General features: G+C 38.1%; 1 protein-coding gene across 10 annotated transcripts in view; it reads left to right on the top strand.

Moving 5' to 3' along the window:
- Positions 1-22,336, top strand: part of EYA4 (EYA transcriptional coactivator and phosphatase 4) — a 155,478-nt gene that overhangs the window by 11,539 nt on the left and 121,603 nt on the right. For all 10 annotated transcript variants that reach the window (XM_075087667.1, XM_075087666.1, XM_075087669.1 and 7 more), the window contains exon 2: positions 7,356-7,457. In XM_075087667.1, coding sequence (XP_074943768.1) covers positions 7,425-7,457 — 33 coding nt within the window. In that variant the 5' untranslated portion in view covers positions 7,356-7,424. The remainder of the gene's footprint in view (positions 1-7,355; positions 7,458-22,336) is intronic.

Consider the following 22,336-nt stretch of genomic DNA (forward strand, 5'->3'; position numbering starts at 1 on the left):
TTTGTTGCATGATGATAATGGGACAGCAGGCAGATCTCTTGCCAGAGACACTTCCCATTTCTTACCCGTTTTATGTACCTAACTGATGCGGAGACCTCATGGTATGCGTTGCTCTGCTTTTTTGTCTTGATGCCTGCATTTCACTGGAATCAAATGGTTTTGTGGTGGCTTGACTTGTTTCTAAGTTACAAGTGCTGATGCAGAGTGGGAATATCATCTTAATTTTTCTTGAATAAAATGTCCACAGCTACCACAAAAGCAAAGCCATTCTTCAGGAAACTCAGTTCAAGGAGGAAAACTGCATTAAACTGGCAATTCTACAAGTGTTCACCAAAGACCATGCAGAATTTGCAAGGTTGTGTGTAAGAAATATATAGTGACTGGCATGAAAGCCAATTATTTGACTTGAGTTTTGAGAGGTTTTCAGTGTATTACAGTTTGGTTGCACAAATAATGTCTGTTTTGATTGCTCTATTCAATATCTGGCATGAATTCACAGGCTTAGAAAGGAAGATGGAAATGACAAATTATGTCCTAGTTATAGATGTGTAATTTTTAAGGGGAAGGAGAAGGTAAAAGGAAACCAGATGAGCACGGAACTATAAACGCCTGACAGCTGTTAGAGACCCCTTCCCTGTTCTTAACATACACGATAAACTAGTATGGGTACTTCTGTTGTCTCAAGGTGTGCAAATGGCTGAGTTGTGTTACCAGGAGCAAATGCTCTTTTATTTCCAGCGGGGATAACAGGCAGACCCTAAATCTGCTGTGAATCTGAGCTTTGAGGTTATCAGTGTCCTGATGATGGAATACGAGCGTTTTATTTTTAATTTGTAGTTGCTTTTTTTTTGTGCTACTAACGTTTGGCATTGCACCTTGAAACCCATTTGCTTCAGAAGCATGGTTTCTATATACATTAGAATATATAGGATAGCCAGTATATATGTATTGGAATATGTACCGTATACCCAGTTTAGATATCTACATGTTCTTATGCACATCCGTGCCAGATACTGTGCCAGGATGAGAGTGCTGAACAGGTCCTGAAGGATGTCCTGCACAGTCCCCTCCATCTAACTGGTACGCTGGTATTTTGCTGTGAAAGTGAGGACTTTCGTTTATAGAGGAAGCGGCTGGGTCCGTTTGCTTTTCAGCATATCCTGGGAATTCCTTCCATATTGTTTCCCTTCAAAAGAGTAGCAGGACAGTGTGCGTGGTTGCAGTAGGTAGGAAATACATACGTGCTCAGACGCCTACAGATGTTGTGTGAGTTGTTGAGTGAACTCCTATAGCAATTCTGATAATTCAAAATGAGGAATAATGTATCTTCTCTATTTAAGATCTCCATCTGCAAATGCAAATAGATGTAGGTAGATGCTCAGCCGAACAAAGACCCCAGCAAAGATGCTTTCCCTCCACCAGGGGCCGCTGGACATGCTCAGAGCTAAAATAAACTGGACTCTCAGGATGGCAGGGCGTGCTGTCCTCTCAGCTGCAGGCCCAGGGCTCTGGGTAGGGAAGGAGCTCAGCATTTTGGAAGTCACTGATAGATGGAGAAGTGTGTCCTGGGTGTGCTACAAGGGTTCCAGAAAGGTCTAAAACTTCTCTTAAGTGTGAAATTCTCATCCTCAACAAGATAAAAGTGGACTGAAACCAAACTGATCTGAAGAGAGCCATATCTAACCCTCTGGAGATGAGGGCCTGAGGAAAAAAGTATTAGAAGAGGAGAAAGGGAAAGATGGACATTCCATATTTCCCTTAATTCTCTAGAGTGTGGAGCAAGATTTGTTTCTGCAATGCAACAGGAGTTTTTAAGGAGGCTCATGTCACTCGCTTTGATATCAGGTAGATAGCAGTTACCTCAGCTAAGCCTAAATAAGCATGCAAGATGCCCAAGCCACTTCTACTTCCTGCAAGAATCCTTCTGATTAAAAGGAGTGCAAAAAGAAAAATTTGAGCACTAAAAAAAAAGGTTCTGTATGCTTTCTTTCCACCTGCCAGTTTTCCTCAGGAAAGCAGTACATGTCCCTGGCTAGGTCATACTGTCAGGATGGCTTTGCTTGTCTTTTAAACTGTTGATTATGTTCATGGTATTCAAAATTTGTTAGTCATTTGCTCTCCCTTGACATTAGATATAGATGATAATGTTTCTTACCCTTTTTTCCCACTAAAGAATAATTGTTTTTATTAGGGTTGACATTCCTTTCAAGAAAACACAGCACTTATATGAGAGAAAACACAAAAGTCTATGAAGCTAAAATTAATTAACCATGAAAAATATATCAAGCAATAGCTTTTCTGAGATTGTCAAGAGCTGAATTTTCATTTTGCCTTACAATGTAAGATAAGAAAGCTGACATGTTTTTTTCTACTAAAACAAGGACAGACAGTGATGTTTAGTTTCTAGAAAGCCCTATGGTTATAATTTTATTTTAAAAGTGTTAAATTTATATGTTTTTCTTATTGACTTGTCTGATAGTAGTTTCAATAGAGTTTTGAAGAAGGCTAGGTTATAAAGAACATCAGTCTCACTCCTCATCTGAGGCACGGATCTTTCTTCTTTTCCAAGTGTGATACTAGTAGGGACTGAGAAAGCAGTATGTTTTTACTATCTAAAATCCAGGTTTTGATTGTAGATCTAGGCTAAGTGGAAAGTCTAAAAATCAGCATTTGGTTTCCTTTTCTTTAAATTTAGGTTATATTTTATCTGCTTCACATGAGACTACAGGTGATAATGCATGCAGAGAACTAGAAGAATGTTCTCCTAAATAAGAAATGGTTGATTGCTAGGTGGTACCTGTTCCTTCAAATAAACGAGTTTCACGGGAAACAACTAGCATGAAATAACCTAATTTAGTGAGATTGTAGTGCATATGCACTAGTTCCTTGCACAGATTCTCTTTATCTGCCTTGCATAACCTTTCATACCCCAAACGTGCTTCATGCTCCTCAGATGACCTGTAGGAACGGCGCAAACCCAGACAGAGGCTTGCGTGAGACTGGGGAGTTCAGACCCTGGAGGCTGTGCTCATCGTTGGCACCTTACTGCTGCACGCCCTGCATACATTCAGTTGCAGTTATAAGCACTAAGTACTTCTACTATCACAGATTTCTGAAGTAGACCACTAGAAAATGAGAAATTGTCCTATTTGTGACCACTTCTCTCTTGACATTTTGACTCTCAGCCTGAGGCTATGATAGAAATGAGTTCTTTGTGACTGTCAGTTAATTGTGTTAAACACAGCAGCATCCTTTCTGTTTGTTCTCTAGGCTTCTTATCAACACATTTCAAAATGTAAAAACAATATAGTATATTTGACTGGGATCATGCAGTTCCTGTACTATACTGCCAGAGAATCATGCCAGAGCATCACCATGATATAACCTCAATAGAAGTAGGTGTTCTTCACTTAAAAAAGAATAAAAAGAATCTGACAATGTGCCCAAGGGGATTATCATGTGAAAAAAAACGTTGTGGTAGAAAGTGAGGACCACCACCCCCAGTAATTTCATTTAGAGGATCAACTCCTAGTGGACCAAGAGAGGACTTTCTCTGTAAGTTTTTGGGTTGAAGTGAAAGGGATGAAAATTTTTGTCTGATAGGAAAATCCTCTTCCAGATTATGGATTCTTCCTGGAGCTCCATCTCTCCATCTGGCTGACTGGAGGGCCTGAAGCAGCCTCTGAATTACTCATGGGAAACATCAAGTGCTTTAAGGCTGTTTTTTACCTGTGGCTCCCCAAGCTTCACATTCTGTCTTGAGCTTGTGAAAGTTGCAGCACAGGATCTTATTAGACATCCCATAGAAAATGAAACTGCCTCAGTCAGTTCTTTCTTTGTTGCCATCCTAATTTTCTGAAGAAACCATTGTGAGGGGAGATACTGCATCCTTGCTGTCTTACATTTTCAGTCATTTACGAAGAAGTAGGCAGCAGATCCTCAAGTAGTTTTGTATTGTTTTTAACCTATGGGTGTATCTCTGGGAGGAAGCACATGTTTCTCCTCATGGTCAAGTCCTGGAAGTTGCAGTTTAAATTTGATGAAGTGTTTTATTCCCCCAGATAAAAATAAATAAATAAAAAATTAGATTTAAATGCATTTGTTGATGAGGAAAGTCAGGAATCCTCCTAATTAAGACATTTCTTAGAAAGGTAAAATTTTTATCTGTGAGCATAAAACACTTCATCAGTTTTAAAGCCACATCTGCAAGAACTGGATCAAGAGCAGAAACAGGCATTTTTCTTCATTCTGGCTTGTCTGTGAGTTTAAGACTTTTAACAACAGTTTTAAAAATATTTAAACCCAGTTAGAAACACTTGCAATATAAGAGGGGTAAAAGTGCCCTCCCTCCCTCTGTTTTTAATCTGGTTCTCTTGATGGGATAAACTACAAGGTTGAATTGGTAACTGGATTATTGCCTCATAAAACAGCACGAGGTTACTATTATCCTTTAATTTTATATCTTTATTAGGGAGTAATGTTGGTCTTATTTGAGTCACTGACTTCTCTAATGGTTTTTCTCCTCTTTTACAAATTTATAAAACTAAACCCTAAAGGATTTGGTCTAAGTGCAATTGGCATAACTGCCATTATAAAAATCATTGTGTTAGCAGTTGGTTATAATCAGCCACTTTAACTGGGCTCAAAATGTAGCAGGATTTAGCTGTTGATAGGTAGAATACTGATAAAATATTAATTCTGATTTTTATTTTTAAAAGTTCAGTTTCCAGTGAGAGTATTCGAATTTTGAGGCAGTGTGAAGATGAACAATGAGTACTAGAAACTATTATAATATAGCATATTCGTGCAAAGGATATATTTAAGACATTGTGTATTTCTGCAAAGATTAAACAAGCTTGTGTTTGTTGTGCAATTCAGTAAAGTAAGTTCAAAAATTCATGAAGGTCGGTCTTTTTTAGAAGGTGACTAATCCAAGTGGCGTATTTAGTGATGTGTTCCAGTGGATACATCCACCTGAGTTTTGGGACACAACACACATTGTGGGCGAGTCACAGGCAGTTCTTAATAGTAAAACTCCTGTTGGACTTAACGTGGTCAGGGTGTATTTAAACTATTGACACACTTTATTTTTTATGGAAAAATGTGACATCCATCTGTTGATTTCAGTGTACTTTGATTAAGATCACAATCAATATGGGAAGAAACATGAATATGGCTCTGTCATGGTATGGCTCTGTCGTTGAGTTGAGTTTTACACAGAAAGTGAGGGATCTGTCACCTTCAGTGGCTGACAGACAGAGTTAGAGCATTTAATGTTTGACTGCAAGCCAGGTACTGACTTTCATAGAAACAATAGTTTCTATGTCAATAGTCAAACAATTTGTTCCGAATCTTGTATTTTACCACTGAGTGCTTAGTGCTTGACGGTTTCTTTCCACAGGCAGTCTTGATAATGCAATAACATGCACACACTTCAAACTCTTAATTAAATTAAAGCAGATTTTATGTTTATGTTATTCATAGAATATTTTAGGATCGGTTCTGAAAATTTGCCTTTGTGTTTGGAATTGGCTCCTTTGGCAGTGGCTGCCACAGGAAATGCCTTGTAGAGCTGCTTTCTCTCAAAATACCCATTGTTCTTGATAGGCTTCTCTCTGAATTTTGCCTGTAGTGAGTTTTTAAAGAAGCCTTTCTATTACCCTTTTGTCTCCATTGGACAAAGACTGCAGAAGGTTTTTATAAACACCAGGATGTGGGCTGCATGTTGACCAAAAAACCATGGGAGGTGGTTTCTGTTTTGGTGAAGGCATCATGGGTGAGGATGTCGATGTCTTGGATCCCTCCAAGATTTTGTAAAACAGGAATTATTTTCAGCTTTCAGATAAGGTGAAATACATGCAAAACGATTTGCTTGCGACTGGTCTTTTCCTTTTGTAACTTTATGGCAAAAATTAATGAAATGCAAATGAAACTTTTTTTGAAACTTAAAGAAGAGGGAAGGAAAACAGGAGGGTGTAATCTGGTGGCAGAAGAAAGGGGGAATAAAGGTGAGACTGGGAAAAAAAAGTAGACTGGGACAGTAAACATGCATGTGTGTATGTTCTAGGAAATACCTAATGCAAAACACAAGAAAATTTCAGGAGTTATATTTTGGGGAGTAAATGGAGGTATGGCAAATAAGTGGCACTTCAGACAAAGAGAGGAGGTATTCACAGGGCGACGTAAGGCGGTGGATGGGGATATGTGGCTGCAGTGGCTTGTAGCTCTGGTTCCTTTCAAATGTTCTGTGAATGCCAGTAGAGCTATACCTTGTTTAACCTCAAGTAAGTAATGGTTATGTTTATGCAAGTTGGAGGTAGCATAAAGTATAAGTGCTTGCTGGTCAAAATTTAGAACCAAGATCTGTAATAAGTTTGTGTTATTGGGCATACTCCCAGGTAATGGTTTCTTGGGGTGCCTTGGCTATAAACACATCCAGGTTGTTTGAGTTCCTTAATTTATGTGTTTACATACTGTTATATATTTTGTGTGTTTTTTTGTTTTTTTTTTTTTTAAATGTAACACTAGCTTTGATTAAAAATAATAATTGTATATATGAAATATACCTGGCACTTGTTTTGTTCTAAATTATGCAGGTTTGCATATCTCCAAAGTGGATGTTTTCTGAGAATGGAGAGCGTAATGTAATTGTGTGGCTTTATAGTTCAGGTTACCATAATCATTCGTATGCAGAACTCTTAGAAAATAGAATTTTCCTATTGAAGATCTCAATATTTGATGAGAGTGATTCAGCCTATGAGAGAAGGCATAGACATAGCAGATAATTAGGGTAATGTCTGTCATTTAGCACTTTGTCGGGAGCTGCTTGTTATAAACCACTTTGTGTATTTTATTTAATCCTAAAGGAATTTAATGGACCTTAAAGATGGGACTTCATGCTGATAATTGCATAATAACCTTTTTCTGTCAGACACTTAATGACTAAGAGGTTATCATTAAATGTGTATTAAGCAGTTTTGGTTGGCGTTCTGTAATTTTCTAACATGTTCTCCCAAGGGTTACCTTTTGTTGTCTACTTAAACAGCTGCCTATATTAAACATTTTAGCTTTTTCATTGGTTTGTTTTCATAACTTTTTTTTTTGCAGGAGTTGAAGAATTATTACTTAAGTGTGTACCTCTTTCTGTTGGTGTATCTTAGCTAGCTTCCCAAAATAATACTGGAGGTGTTAAAACACTTTATATAAAATTAGGCTTCACAGAAGTCAGTGGGAACTTTGCTGCAGATTTTAGGGAAAGCACATCCTCAGTTAGGATGTTTGTTTATTGCAGATTTACCTGAGAAGTGAGGACCACAGACCAACATGTTAATTTTTTTCTCTTCTTTTTAATTTAGTCTACTGAGCTGTAAATTGAACAGAAGATAATTTCTGCCTGTGGGTGAAAAGAAAGGTGACTAACCTCCATGGAAGACTCTCAGGATCTAAGTGAACAGTCAGTAAGTACAAATTTTGCTAAACTGAATGGAATAAATTGAACTCTGTTCAAGTTGTGTTTGAAAGGATTTTACTTTGGATTTCAGAATGATAGTAAGATATGGGAGAAGCTTCTGAGCTTTTAGAATCAATCTTTTCTTAGCTCATACATGAAATGAGAGGTTTTAATCTTTATAACATTTTGAAGGTAAAAGATCATAGCTATGTAGGATTTTGCAGAACTAGAATCGTTGAAGGGCTGATGGATATAACTAAGGTACGCTGGAAGAATAATATGTTAAAAACTTGCACAGCAGTGTGCCTTGGTGAAATAATTATATGAAAATGTATATTCATAGTGATCTGTCAGTTTTGCCAAAGGAAGAGATACCAAAAACGCAAACAAGAAATCTCAGATGGTCAGACTGTGGCAGATGACGTACATGAAGTGCCTCAGGACTCTCTTGGATTTCAAGGGGACTGTGAGAATTGGCAGTATATCTCCCTGTCCTGTGTCAGAGGGAGATTCCCCTTGTCATTGATGAAGTAGCTCGGAAAAGCAGGGTGGACGTTTCTTCTCCTTTTTCCTTTCTAATTTTTCCTTTCCTTTAAGGATGTGGTCTCCAGACTTCCTTACCACCAGGCTGCAGTTCTGAGGAGGCAGCATGCTATGATCAAATTTAAAGTTGGCTGCGTTTGCCATCCAATGTATTGGCTTTGTTTTTAACATCTTAATTTCTAGTGGTCACAGTACTGGCAGATTTTGTGAGCAGCATGATCCCCACGAGTCTCAGCTTCGGCTCAGTGTACTAAAGACGAATAACGGGATTTCATATTTCTATTTATGACATGCTGAAAGAGGTTATCCATGTAATAAACTAGTTTTAATATCTTTTTTTTTATAGCAGAGACTTCTATAGGTAACGCAATTGCAAGGAACTGAGAAGGGCTTGCATATATTTTTAAAATGTCAGTAATTTACTTTAATAACGAGTACTTTGCTCCTGACTGGATAGCTCCTATCTGAGACTTTACCTTGGACTAGAGTTTTATTGCTGATTTAAAATGGTACAGAACTGGAAAGTCTTAACAGTGTCTTAAGTCACCATGGTGGCACTACTTGGGACAGCTGCCTGTATTTATGTATTTAAACCGTTCCCAACCAAAACTTCAGAGCATGTAAAAGCTACATGGCTTCATAATTTAATAAAGTTTTATAAAGGTCATAAAATATTAAGCAGAAGTTCTTCTCTCATAGTCTGTGAAACAATTATTCTGTGTAGTGTACATAGTATGGGTATTAATAGGAAGTAGATGAGCCAGTTTAGCTTAGTGCAAAAATGTGTTTTCATAGTACTTAAAATATTTTTTCACCACTGGATCCCTGATAAATACCTACTTTAGTAGCCATTTTACTACCTTATCGTAGTCTAATTTTTTAGTATTTAGAATTTTTGCAGTATTTTTCATAGTTGCTACATAGCTTTATGCTAATACGTGAGAACAGTCTTGCAGATTACAAACTGAGGTGAAATCTGTGCCATGTTGCATGTGGAGATAGGATTTGTTGTCCTTATACTATTGTTAGTGTCACAGGAAATTGTGATTCTTCTTACGCTTTGCTGAACAGTGGCAGGACTTCAACGTAGTGGGTGGGAAGGGTCGGTCCCTTTTCTTCACTCCCTTTATCCAGGTGTGCACCCAGACTAAGATCTTGCCTAGGTGTTGGGCACTGTTCTGGGAAAAGGAATTGTGTGAAGCCCATCTGCCTAGAGCAGATACTGAACCTTCATTTCCCCACTTCAAAAACCTTTTCACTATTATATCATGATTAAGCTCCTCTCACAGCCAAGCTTTAAAAAAGAAATTACGTTTCTGGCTTATTTCTTTAAAAGCTGCAGGGCAGGACTGTGGGCGGGAGATCCCAGGTAGAGGGGGTGTTTTCTAGCTGAGGCTTTGGTTGTTTAAGCTCCAGGAAAGTATCAGATGTAGATTCTACACACCTTCTGCTTGTACTGCCCTGGTGTTCTGTAGTGGTTAATGTGTTTTGTACTGGTTAGCTCCAGGCAGTTTCTGCTCATCATGCAGGATTTCTTGTTCTTGACATGTTCAAGGAACCTGGGTACTTCATTCCAGCTTCAGGATTCCTCTCTGGGACCTGGGTGCGTAAGAGTTAGATCATGGAAATTCAAGGAGCCTAAGGATCTTGCCACCGCTGCGGGCATATTAGATTGTGTGAATAAGCATGAATGCAAGACCTGTGCTCAAGCTTGTGCTGGCACCTTGCCCCAAATATTCTAGTCCTTGATTACTTGAAAGACTGCCTCCCTCGGCAACCGAGATGGGTTAGAAGGTACTTGCTGTTGGATAGTATGTTTGATGGACAGCTGAGTTTTTTGAATAGAGAGATTGCTTTATTGAATTCATTTCCCTGGGCAGTCTGTGAAGAGCCTTTTATCCTTGGGAAAGGAGGCCAGGCACATTTACTCTGGTTAATTAACAAAGTTAGTTTTCAAGTTTTATTTTAAAGAAAAGAAATTATGCTAATTTCTGCAAGTAGGTCATCCTCAAGTGTGGTGGACTGTAGTGTAGGTTTTATTGTGACAGTCTGCTTCATAGTCCTGAGATCCCTACTACTCTTCTAACTCGAGTGTTTGTTGCATACTGTATCTTCTATTCTTTTAAAATATAAGAAATGATTGGTTCTGTGATTCCTGTCCTTAAACTATATCACAGTCAGGTGAAACTGATATGATCATAGTTATGAGCAGCTCCAGAGCATCCCGGTTGCCATATAAGAAATAAACTCTTCCTCTTTTGTCTCAGAGCAGTGACTGCAGGACCACATGCTGCTTCAGAAATCTAAGTGCACCCCTGTTCTCTGAGCCTCTAAAGAACTGCATTTGACTGAATTGAGCAGCTGCTGTGTTTTCTGAGATGCCAGCTTGATTAGATGTAACATATACACTATTTATTGCATTATGTCACTATTTATTTTCCCTATTGTTATTTGTAATAAATTCCTTGCCCCTGCTACGTTTTAAATCCTCCTGCACCGACTGACCAGAAGTCAGTCTCCTTGCCTGCTTTTTGTATTGTAGTGCCTCTGTTGATTTCTCTGCTGAGAAATCTGTCATGCTTGCTTTCTTTTGTCTTCTCACTCCCAGTGCCATGTGGCAGAGGTGGGGAATCTAGTCTTGATCTGGATTGTACAGTGATCAGAAGAGCCAGCATCAGAGTGGAGTTTATTATACGTTGGTTTTCCTGTCTTTACCCACAACGGCATAGGTAAATAGCTGTTGTTTTGAAGATCAGCAGGAAAATGATGCAAGTTGCTACCTGACACAGGAGGGCTGGGATCCATCAGGTGTGTTTGAGATCCAGGGAGTTCCTGCAGCCAGCGTGGAGACAGGCTGGGCTGGGGCTCATCAGTGGTACTGTACCCTCTGAGGGGGGAGCTGTGTCCTAAAGAGCTCACAGCTTTCTTTTTCTTCCCCAATTCAGATGCAGAATATGCTCAGTACGTCATGGATAGGAAGATTTGTTTATGAGTATTCTGAAAGAAATAGGAGAAAATAGTAGCACAGGTATTTCACAGACAGAAGAAAATAACGAAACAGTCCTTTTTATATTCTGGTGTGATGTCTGTTACCGTGTACAGGGTGCTACGTATCAAGTAAAAGAATGCTTAAAGCCACATAAATTGGTTTTACATGTACAGATGTAGCTAGGTGAAAATGTAGTTTTAATAACTGTGATTGCTATAGATTTTATACACACTAAAAAGTAGAAGACATAATGACACACATTAGATTTTATATTACTGTCATTGTTCAAAATAAATATCTGATTTTTACTAAATTCTAACTAGAAATACTTTTTCAAAAGATGCATGTTAAAAATTGCTCTATTTAGTTTTGAAATGGGAGAGAAGGAAAGTTTACAGATCTTGTATTTCTGAAGAATCTGGCAATCGGGAGACAAAAGGTTTTTAAGACTGGTCTGGAGACAGTTAATAAAATGATGAGTGTTTAGCACCTTAATAGTCCTCTATTGTGCCTTTGTATAGCAAACAAGCATAGGATTTTGGGAGTTTTACACTCTTTATTTTATCTTCTTCTAGTCATTATTTGCTGTTCAATCTCTACTAGTAGAGGAAAAATAATTTGGCCTCTAACTTGCTAGTTTAGAATTTCAAAGGGCCTTATTAGAAACTGATGTAATTTCATCCTCTGGCCTTTTTATATAACAGTGTGCATATTTAGATTACTTGATTTTAACTTAGAATTAAACAATAGATTGCAGTGCTGTAGGACAGGACACTAGCAGATGTGAGGTTAAACCTGAATGAACAGGTTTTCATTTTTGTGACATTTGGACAATCACCCCCATTGTGCCCTGGGTAATTTACTTGCTTTTCATCAGATTATACTGACCATCATATCTGTTACTTGCATTTATGCTCTACTTGTGGCTAGACAATCCCTCGCAACCTTTTTCGGACCATGTTGTTTCGACGGTTTTGTTTTGTTTTAACATGGGAGGGTGTCAGATGTGATCCTCTTGCAGATCAGTTTTCAGCTGTAGCTACGTCTCTGTCGCACGGGCCCTGCGCCTGCAGCATCCAGGGTGGGCAGCCTGCTTGCGCCCTGGGAGCTTCGGCTGAAGCTCATTTCAATGAAAAATAGTTTAAAGTCTTTACTGAGTTTTAAATGTCAGTCATACTTTAGAAGACTGTTCTGTATCACAGCAGAGCATGTTGTGGTTCTTATCTCTGTGATACCAATATTTCTGGATTGGGATATTGGGACATGTGGATAGGACTTGGAATATTACAGGCAATTCATCTTGTCAAGTTAGTGACGTTGGTTGAAAGAGACTTCTGGAAGTTATCTAGGCTAGCTTCTGGTCATGAAATGCTGGCAGTATGCACAAATATTTCACTGTTATGAAAGCAATGAACTATACTGAATATCAATAAGCGAGTACCTTCTGAAGAATTATGGGTTTAGCCAGCAAAAAATAGTTCCCTTAATGAGTGATTATTTGCTTTTAACTAAAAACAATCATTGAAGAAAAATGCCATAACTTGAAGTAAGTTGAAGTAAAAGAAAATCAGCATGTCTTTCCCAAGGTATATTTCAGAGGACTTTTGAGTGTTGCTTAGCTGTTTTATTATCCCCTGTCTATAGACAGAGAAATTGGCACAGAGAGATGGCTTGCTGTAGATGATCCAAAATTATTACCTGTTTTGAATTACAGTGGATCAAGAATAAACTGTAATACCTTAATTCCTTGTCTGTAATCTAGTAGGAAAGTATAGAAAATTTACAGGGCTGAGTCTTTCCCATTCCAACAAACTTGAGGTAGAAAATGTTGTTCTCTCCCTGCTGCAAGACCTTTACATATGGCATAGCAGCCTCTGCGAACACATAAATACTGTTTTTCTGATTACTTTGCCCTCTGCCACGTCAGCATTCTGTCATTCTATACCATAATCCACCAGTGATAAATCTGAAGGTGTTTTTTCCAAACTACATTAGTGGTTGTGTATGTGTTTTATTTTTCCCATTTACCAAATGGGACAGACCGAATGAGACAAAACTCAGAAGCAGATAATGCATTTTGACATGTGGAATAAACTGAGCTGATTCATGTTTCATACGAATTGCATATCACTGGAGAAATACAGATTGGCGTTGGTCAAAGATACAGATGTTCACTGTTGACACACACGTCATAGAAATGTGCATTACCTTCTGTGTTAATTAAAATTATGATTTGAAAGGAGTTTTCTGTAAAAGCTAAGTAGACAATCTGTTAAAGAAATATCCAACAGAGTGAGACAGAATAACATTCATGGCTTGTAACCTTGTAAGATGGGTTGAGAAGTGGGGTTGGCACACAAACAGAAACGTTCCTGTCATCGGCACTGTCACGTCTCCTGTGGTTCAGCTCTCCACCTGTCTCCTGGAAGATGTTACTTAGTCACTATCAGAGGTTTACATGGAAAGGCATTGTATGGGCTGTGGTTAGTAACAAGGAAAACGAATAAAAGAAATACGTTCTGTTGTCACACACTGTCCTTGGAGCACTCACAAGGACTGACACAAAACTACTCTATAGCTTGTTATGATTGGTATTCCTGGCCCCAGACTGGAATTTTAGGGGTGAAACTACTTGGGAAAATTGCTACTACCACAAGCTATGTGAACTTCCCTCAAGGTAGATACAGTCTTCTGCACAGGGTTCTGCTCTAGGGTTCCTGGAGCATGGAATTCTACATTAATAGTGCTGTTACAGCTCTGATGCTATAGGGGTATCAGAGGCGACTTCTATTATATTATAACAGATAAAACCACTAGAAAAAAATGGAAAAAACTTGCAGGTACAAAAACTTCTTTTCAAGGCCTGAAAACTGGGCCAACTTAGACCTTCTTTGGAGCTTCAACAGGGGCTTATTCACCTAAGAAAAGGTTTGTATATATGCATGTATACATAAGATTTGGAACACATGGGCCAGCCTAGTGAAAGGTATTGCTTCTCCCTATAATTTGTGCTTCTTTATCATCACAATCTGACAGACACATTGCAAGCTCTGCAGATGGATTTTGCTTGTAAGATATGATACTTGTTCAAGCATTTAAAATGCCAAATTTATAAATGCTATACTTTTAACTGATTTTAATATTGTATTTTAACTTAGAATTACTCATGAAATTTCCATGGATATCCATGTCAGTCCTATCTGTGAATGCAAAATGAAAATATAATAATTTCCTTAGGACAGTGATTGTACATCAGCTTAGGCTTTTGATTTTGACAATGTCTAGGTGATGTTAACATATCCAGAAGTACTTTCTTCTTCAGTAAAAAAGGGTTAGAGTTTTGTAATGCACAGAGAATATTTGACAATATGGCAGTGAATCAATCTTCTCTAGCCTTTTCATTTTCTAAGGCTAAAAGTCTTGTGTTTTTGCGTCTATTAAATGACTGTGTCTACATTTTCATGTGAAAAGTATGGATTACACTGAACATATATTTGGTTTATTCTCATTTGATTATTGTAAAAAGTCCAGATGCAGCAGGTTGCTGAAGAATGTGTGGGGCTTAAGGGATGTGTTTAAGCCCACTGAAATCAATGGGATTTCTCATGTGCTTTAAGTTAGGCATGTGCTTAAACACTTTCCTGGAAAAGACTTGGAAATACAGTACAAAATAAAAGCAATCATTTCAGAAATATTTTATTAGCAAATACTTCTGAATGATTTGTGGCTATGGCTAATATTTGTTCAGCATCATATAACAGTCATGGTTTCTTTCTTCTCCCTGTAGCAACTTTTCTCTGAGCTCTACCTCAGTATCTGAATGGTCGACTTGGAAGTCAACTTGTATTGAAAAAAAGAAGAATGACATGGAGAAGTGTTACATTTTTAAATAATAAAATGACACTTAGATGAAGAATCTAATTTCATATTTTATAAAGTATGTGTTAAACACATGGAGCATATGCAGACCCCTTAAACCACAGTCACATCCTTGTCCTCTTTTATATTAGGTTAAATCTCTAGCAACTTAAAGGAGGAAAAGTTAAAAGTGTTGAAATGTTACGGCTACGGTGAATGGAAATAGTTTTGCCATAATATACCTTAAGGCAGAACTTGCCCCAGAGGATCCCATTGAAGAAACAATGAAAAACTTCTGTTGCTTATTTTATTATTTTTTAATTGGTAAAGTATTTTCTTTTAAGATTGGTTCATCCTCCATCCTCTGCAAAGCAACACCTGATGACGGATGAGAATACTGTTGCCGTAGCATGCTTTGCAGTGTGCCAGCACTTGGACTTCAGCAGTGATTGTGCTTTAGTCCAAGAGGTCCACTGACCCAAACATGAGGCAGCATTGCAGCTGAGAGACAAGAGTTTTGTGTCAGAGTGTTACTCTTATAAAGGCAACTTCTAGGTGAGAAGCTTCAGTTTATTTCAGCCGAGACCAGAGTTGACTGAACAAGCCTTTTCTTAAACGTGGCAACAGATGTAGTTTATCGTATCTCTCTCTGTCTTTGTTGTATACATGGTAACTGCACCCTGATAGAGGTTTCATGATATTTAAGGCAAAACCAGACCAGAATGTTGTTGAACAGAGCCACAAATAAGCTGAGTGTTCATTTGTCAACTAACAACAGGGCTGAGAAATACTTTGAAAAGATCTATAGTCCTGTAGTGTGTAAGAACCTGTACCTAAAGTTGAAGTTTTTTTACAGAAAATTCACTTACCCTAGAAAACCTAGGCCACCTATAGCAAAACTTTTGTGTTTCAAGAAAGTCAAGAGGTTTTCCCATTTTCAAGGTACAATGCCTAAAGCAGAAAAAAAAAAAAAAAGAGAAAAAAAAGGTGGAGGGGGAAATTTATTGGTTTGCACAGATGCCTTTGAATAAGCCTGAGTCTCAAATGCAGTAGGACTTGCTGGTTGACACAAGTGTGTTCTTTCACTGACACCAGTAGATGATAGAGCTGTATCTGGGCAATAGGCAAGGAAGACATTCTATGTTTGAGATTGATATAAATTATAGTGTAAAAAGTTTAATGTGCTTTCCTGTAGTGAAAGTAAAAGCCGTATACAGAGATCTGAACAATCTTATGGTCAGATGTTATTTATAACATGAGTTGTCACTGGTATGCACTGGGAAAAAACCAAATCTTTACAGTAAATAGCAACATTACAATAATTTTTTTTTTTATTGTTTAGCAGGAATAAAAATAGCAGTGTAACAAAGCCCAACATATTATGGTATTGTGGATGTATTACCAATGTAATACTTTTAGTGTGCTCAGTATGCTGTGTGGCTTTTGTGACCAGTTTCTGAAAGAAGTTTATAAGACACTACTTACCAGTGCTAATTGACCTTAAGAATGCCAGTGGAGAATATGTGGGGGTTTTACTTTTTCCCTTGTGAAAACACCTGCTGAAGTTAGAATTTGGTAGCATCAAAAGGAAGAGAATCCACTGCAAAACAGATTTCAAAGTGGGGACTAAACATGGTGTTTTTATCCTTGGGATCCTTCAGGCATCCTGCTCGGACTCATTGCTAAGCTCAGGTGTACGCAGGTTGACATTCTCATCTGTATCTCCAGTATGCTCTTCGCTCTACATCCGACTAGCAGGGAGGGTACTTGGGAGAGTGGCTCTGATTCAGAGGACCTGGAAGAAAGGTGCAATTTGATGCCTAATGCTTCTTTGGTTCCTTCACTTGCTGTGCCTCTCATCCTCAGTCCCTACAGGCTCCGGTCTGGAAAATACTGGGCATAGAATTTTTGAGGCATCTATGATATAATTTGATAAGGTAATACAGAGCTGAAATGTTAAATCTGAATCTTAGGTTAAACATAGAGGAATGAATGTTAATGAACCCTGATTTTTTTTTTTTTCCAGTGGAAGTAGTGACTAATGGGATTTTTGTAATGAAAAAAAATCTTTAATAGTGCAAATCTTTAGTCACTCGTGACTCTGTGAAACTGTGTTTGACTTTAAGTTTTTAGTCTTTGGTTCTGGGCCACATGAAATTTCTGTTTATGTGATTCAGTCAAAGTATACAAGGGAAGGAGCAAAAGCAAACCTCACTTATTTCTGAAATGAAAAAAATGGTTTTCTTATTTCAGTTAGTAGTGCTGTTAAAAATTTAGCACAGTTTTTCAAGTTTCAGTTTGTCACACAGTCACCTTCCCTGTGGGACTGCTTGTGGCTTTGCAGTGATTTGCATTGGGGTGCCACCTGAGCATATTTGAGATTTACATAGTAAACACCCACAGCTTGGGAACCTCATGTTGCTGGACACGGCAGCGTAGATACTAAATTCCTTCTTTAAAAAAGTCAAACTATGACTGTAGTTCAGAAACCAGCAGTGAGTAATGTGTGCTTAAACTGTTCTTAGGAATTATTTTTACTGACTCTGAGTAAATGGGATTTGTGCATTTATCAGTCCAAGTAGGATTAAGTATGAGAAAAAACTTGCTCACTAACTGGTGATCCTCATAGTGGCTCTCAAGCAGCTAGAAAAACCCCTAGCTTCTCTTTTTTCCGCCCATTCAAAGATTCTTACTCTACTGTTAAAATTCTTCCAGTAGCCTGTGCCTTGAGTGCAGCATGTTGCTTCTCAGCAGTTCAGGTGTTTGCTTGAGTAGAATGGGCTGTTATTTCCTTGCCTCCTTTTTAGGTTGTTTTATTTCAGATATGAAGTAAACTTGATAGTATGACAATTTTTTGAAACAATGAAATTAAAATAATTCTGCAATGAAATCTGTGGAATGTTTGTATCTTTTCAGTGGGTTTTGCCATCACATGGAGCAATGCGTTCTGTACATAGTTCATTATCTTGTTATCTTGTGGTTTACATCAGCCACTATTAATTGCATTTATTTAAACAGCCTGGCAGGTACTGGCCTTGAGGGACCCTGACCCATTATGGGCATCTGAACTTCACTTGCTTTACCTGCTGGTCACTGTGGGCCGTTCCAGGATGCTTTTAATCTCACTTATTTCAGGAATCAGATTCACTCAGCCTTCTCTGCATTGGACACAGGAGGCTCTGTTCCCATGGGAGTACTGCAGATAGCAAAAGTGAATGCTGTGTACCGTCAGTCAGATCCTACATGGAGAGGTCTAACTGTTCAGGAGCTTGAATCTAGCCTCAGCTTCCCCTTGTATACATTTGACCGCTTTATTGTACACTGAGTCATACAGTTAGCTAATGGTTATCATCTCCCATTACGTATCTATTATGTACTTTTGAATGATTAATTACTCAGAGTAAACTCAAGCGCCAGTCATTAGCACATTCACATGTTCAGGTTATGCTAAATAATCTTAAGAGCTGCATTTGTTTCTTTCTCTGTACCTTTTCTTCCATGCAGTTGTAGTGGTCCTTGTAATGGTGATAGAGCTTTGATGGCTATGGACATCCGGACACCCTGTTCTTTTTCCTGTTATCTAAGTGCTTCTCTGGCATATTCTCAAGTTCATTGCTGAAGTTAAATAGCTTTGATAATAAGTTTTCATGTTTTTTCAGTACTTCTTTATAAAAGTGAGAATTAACCTGTAGCCTCTGTAATGTGGCACCTGCATCTAGACGATTCATAAAAATTAAGCTAATTTCATCACCTTTTCCCATAGCTTTGAAGGTGCAAGGGACCTCATCATCAGTTTATTATTTCCAATGGAATGCAATTACCTGTTTATTAATAGATGTAGTAAATGACAATTTAAACCATACTCTGTAGGGCATCATAAGTGAAAACCATAGGCTTCCAAGGAGTTGATACCATACTGAGTTTCGTGCGTAACTTGCTTTTAGCTCAAGGAATCCAGAGTTTAATTAATTGAAGGAAAGTTTTACATTTTTCTTCCAAGTTGCTGAATTTAATCTGGAGATATCTGCAAAATTAAGTTAGCAGTAGAGGAAATAGTCTTTGTAGGACCAAGGGCAGTATGTGAAGCATCATTGGTTGATCGTTCATAAGCTCTTCAATTCTTTCTTGTTAGTACGAGAGTCCAATAGTACTTAATTTTGGCAAAAGCAAACACCCACTGATAAGATTTCCCTGAAGAGTGAACATTGGCCTGAACTTTCCAGGTTGAAATAATATCTAATTTTAATTTAAACGGAGTAGAATTAACATTTTGAGAACCTTATCCTGAACTATTTACTGAAAATCTCTAAGTTCATGTAATTTAAACCGTATTTTAGAATATGCCTATGGTTTCAGATGTATTACAATAACAATGTTATACTTCTGCTGCTTTCCTGGTGCTCTTGGATGTCTTCTGTTCTGGACATTAACCTCGTAAAGAGTTCTGTTGAAAGTCCTGGTGTTGAACTGTGATAAGTTCAGACTCTGAATAAGTGCGTAACACGACATCCTGCCAAATATAATCAGGTTTTCAGGAGTGACTTATTTGTCCACAGTTGAAAGGTTTGGATTTATCTAAATGCCTGGGTATTGATAAAAGAAGACCTAGAATTATTTAGAATATTGGCATTTTACACATTCTGTAGCCATGCAGCTATAGTTAACCTGTTGATGTTTCTTTTTTATGTCTACAAAAATTGAATACATATCTAGAGCCTGATCCCAACATGATTATTTCTGTGTCATGCAGCTGTAAAATTCACCAGTTGTGAAAAGCCTATCAGTAGGGTGTCAGGCAGACCTACTGTGCAAAGAGTTTATGTGAGCACTTAAAAAGGACGGGAGAAAAAGAGATATGTTTAGATCATACTAACTGCTACTTTCATCTTCTGTGGTGTGTGGGAAATTGTATACTTTGTCAGACAAGGAAATCTTGGTGTGGTCTACATGCTACAATACATAATGATAAAAGGCAGATTATAATGGTCAGTGATCTTGTACCACATATTCCTGCGTGAATGAATGAATTTCTCATGTTTGTGAAGAGCCTACTGTGCGCCAAAAAAACCTCTGTAAAATTCTATGTCTAAGTGTACTTCCATTTATAACTGATCTTGCAATAATAGTCAGAGCTGCGGATATGACATGACTGTGGATCTGCAAATCATGCTGCAAAGGTCACCAGTTTACCTGCAAGAGTGTGGAGCTAATGAATGACTGTTAATTATCCCAGGGGCAACACTATTCTTTGCTGTCTGGGTTTACTTGACATGACGTGCATTGAAGAGGAAGGATGCCAGCTGGTTGTAAAAGGGCTGGAGCGTGGCTTCTTTAAAATCACCAGTTACAGAAACCCATCTGGCATGTCCTAAGAGCAGGAGCTGACCTACTAGCTGTCCTCCTCCAATTTCCAGCAGTCTCAAGGGACACTCTTGAGGCCTTTAGTGAATACGGGATGCAGCGTCTAACCAGGAGCAATGCAGTATTTCGAAACATCCGAAATTTTCAGCCGAGTGCTTCGCAGTGCTCAAAAATTATATTTGCTGCTAGCATAGTTTCAGAAAAAGATGAGAGAAAATATCAACATTCACAATCCAGTCTAATCAAGAGTGTATTTTAAAATATATTATCCATAATATGTACACTGTAAGACTCAGGAAAAGGAAAAAAAAAAGAAAGAAAGAAAAAAACCAACACAGCTGATAAACGCCACTGGCAATCTCCCCGTCATTGTTCTATGAAAACTGACATTTTCCTTTACGGAGTCTGAAACTATTGCCATTAGTAGTAGCCAGTATCCTTCCAGCAGACTTTCTTTGTCTTCTTCCAGTTGAGGCATTCCCTGCGTAGTGAGAGGAAGAAAATACAGAAAAGTATTTTTCTTCATGAGTAGTATTTTAAGCTGTTGTTCAAATGAAGAGACTCAGTTTGTGAGTTTTGGCTGTGCATGGTTTGCATGGTTTCCTTTCTATGTCTGTGCAGCACTAGTTACCTGGCCCCTTGGACTGGAAGGATTTAACTGGAGCCATCACAGCTTAAGCACTGTAATTTTAAAATTCTTTCTAGGCAAGGCTGTACCGTAACTCTTAGATAAAATGGAAAACATCAACAAGATTGTTTATTTTACTGAAATAGTATGACAGTTTTGAATTGCTGTAACTTCTTCTTGCCTCTTCAGTTGCCAGGCTCTAATAGCAATGACACATGTTAATTCCTCTAAGGAGAGGGATTGCAGTGGATAGATCAGAAACAATGTCTGAAGTCCAGAAGAATGACACTAGCTTTGACAGTTTTATGTGGACTTTATGTGCATAAAGTGTTGTCTGTATCCCCATTTGTGTATGGCAGATACTCTATGCACTGTACTGATAAGACACAATGTTGTTTCTTCATGAATTACATTCAAGCACAGAACATAGCTAAGCTACATGGGTGAAAGGTGAACCTTTTTCTCAGTTTTTTTTAAATATAATACTCATACTGTCTGTAATACCTAGCTCAGTTCTTTTTGAAAGATTTGCATTTTCACTGAGGAAATTTTCAATGGAAAATATAAATAAGAATGTATACATTATGCATGATTTTCTTGCAGGTTTTTAATGCTGAAAGAGAGCCAAAGATATAAAACAGCATCTATGGGGGAAAAGAGTAACCAACTGTGTAAATGATGATTGTGAGGATACATTGACCCAGTGTATACGGTAACGTAGAAATGTGAAATGTAGCATGCCTACCTGCTGGGGTGAATAATACAGTCAAAATGTTCAGACACGGCTCTTTCACTGTTTCGCTACACAACTGTGTTTACTTTTCATATTTTATACTTTTCGGTGCTGCTGCTGTAACAAAACATCAAAGCAGCATGACCGAGTACTACTTGAAAAATGAAATTTGTCTTCCTTGTCCTTTCTTGTCTAGGGAAGGCTCACGAAACATCCTCTGATGTTTGGAGCTAACGTGGTCTGTTCCCATTATTTACCCATCCTTTACTACTGTTTGCTGGGAGAGGATGGTAGAATCAGTCCCTGCTATTCTGCTGCTGCTCAGTGGTGGCTTTTGAGTTTAATATTAACAAAAAATTTGTCTCAGACAATCAGACCATTATAAAAGTCTTAAAGGTACTTAAGGTACAGACATATTAGATTGTTCAGGGAATATCTCCAGCTGCTTTTTTTTTTTTTTTTTATTTAATCCTTCCTTGTAGTTCATAAGAGTCTTCTCTCTCAGGGGAGTGTAAATATTTTCCCTTGAAATTTGGGGTTGGAAAATGGTCTTTAGCAGATGCCACAGTAAAAGCAGGCAGCACAGGTTTGTGTGTAAATCGGTCCCTAAGAATAAGATTTCTATGATGGTGATGAAGATCTATGGAGGAATTTTGTCTCTGACTACTGCTGCAGAGGTGAGACCTTTTCATTTGGCGACATAAAGAGGTTACTGTTATGTGAAGACCAAAAACGTGTTTCTGCCATTGTCTTTGATTTCTTAGTCTACGGTAA

This window comes from Phalacrocorax aristotelis, chromosome 3, assembly GCF_949628215.1.
Source record: "Phalacrocorax aristotelis chromosome 3, bGulAri2.1, whole genome shotgun sequence".
Taxonomy (NCBI): Eukaryota; Metazoa; Chordata; class Aves; order Suliformes; family Phalacrocoracidae; genus Phalacrocorax; species Phalacrocorax aristotelis.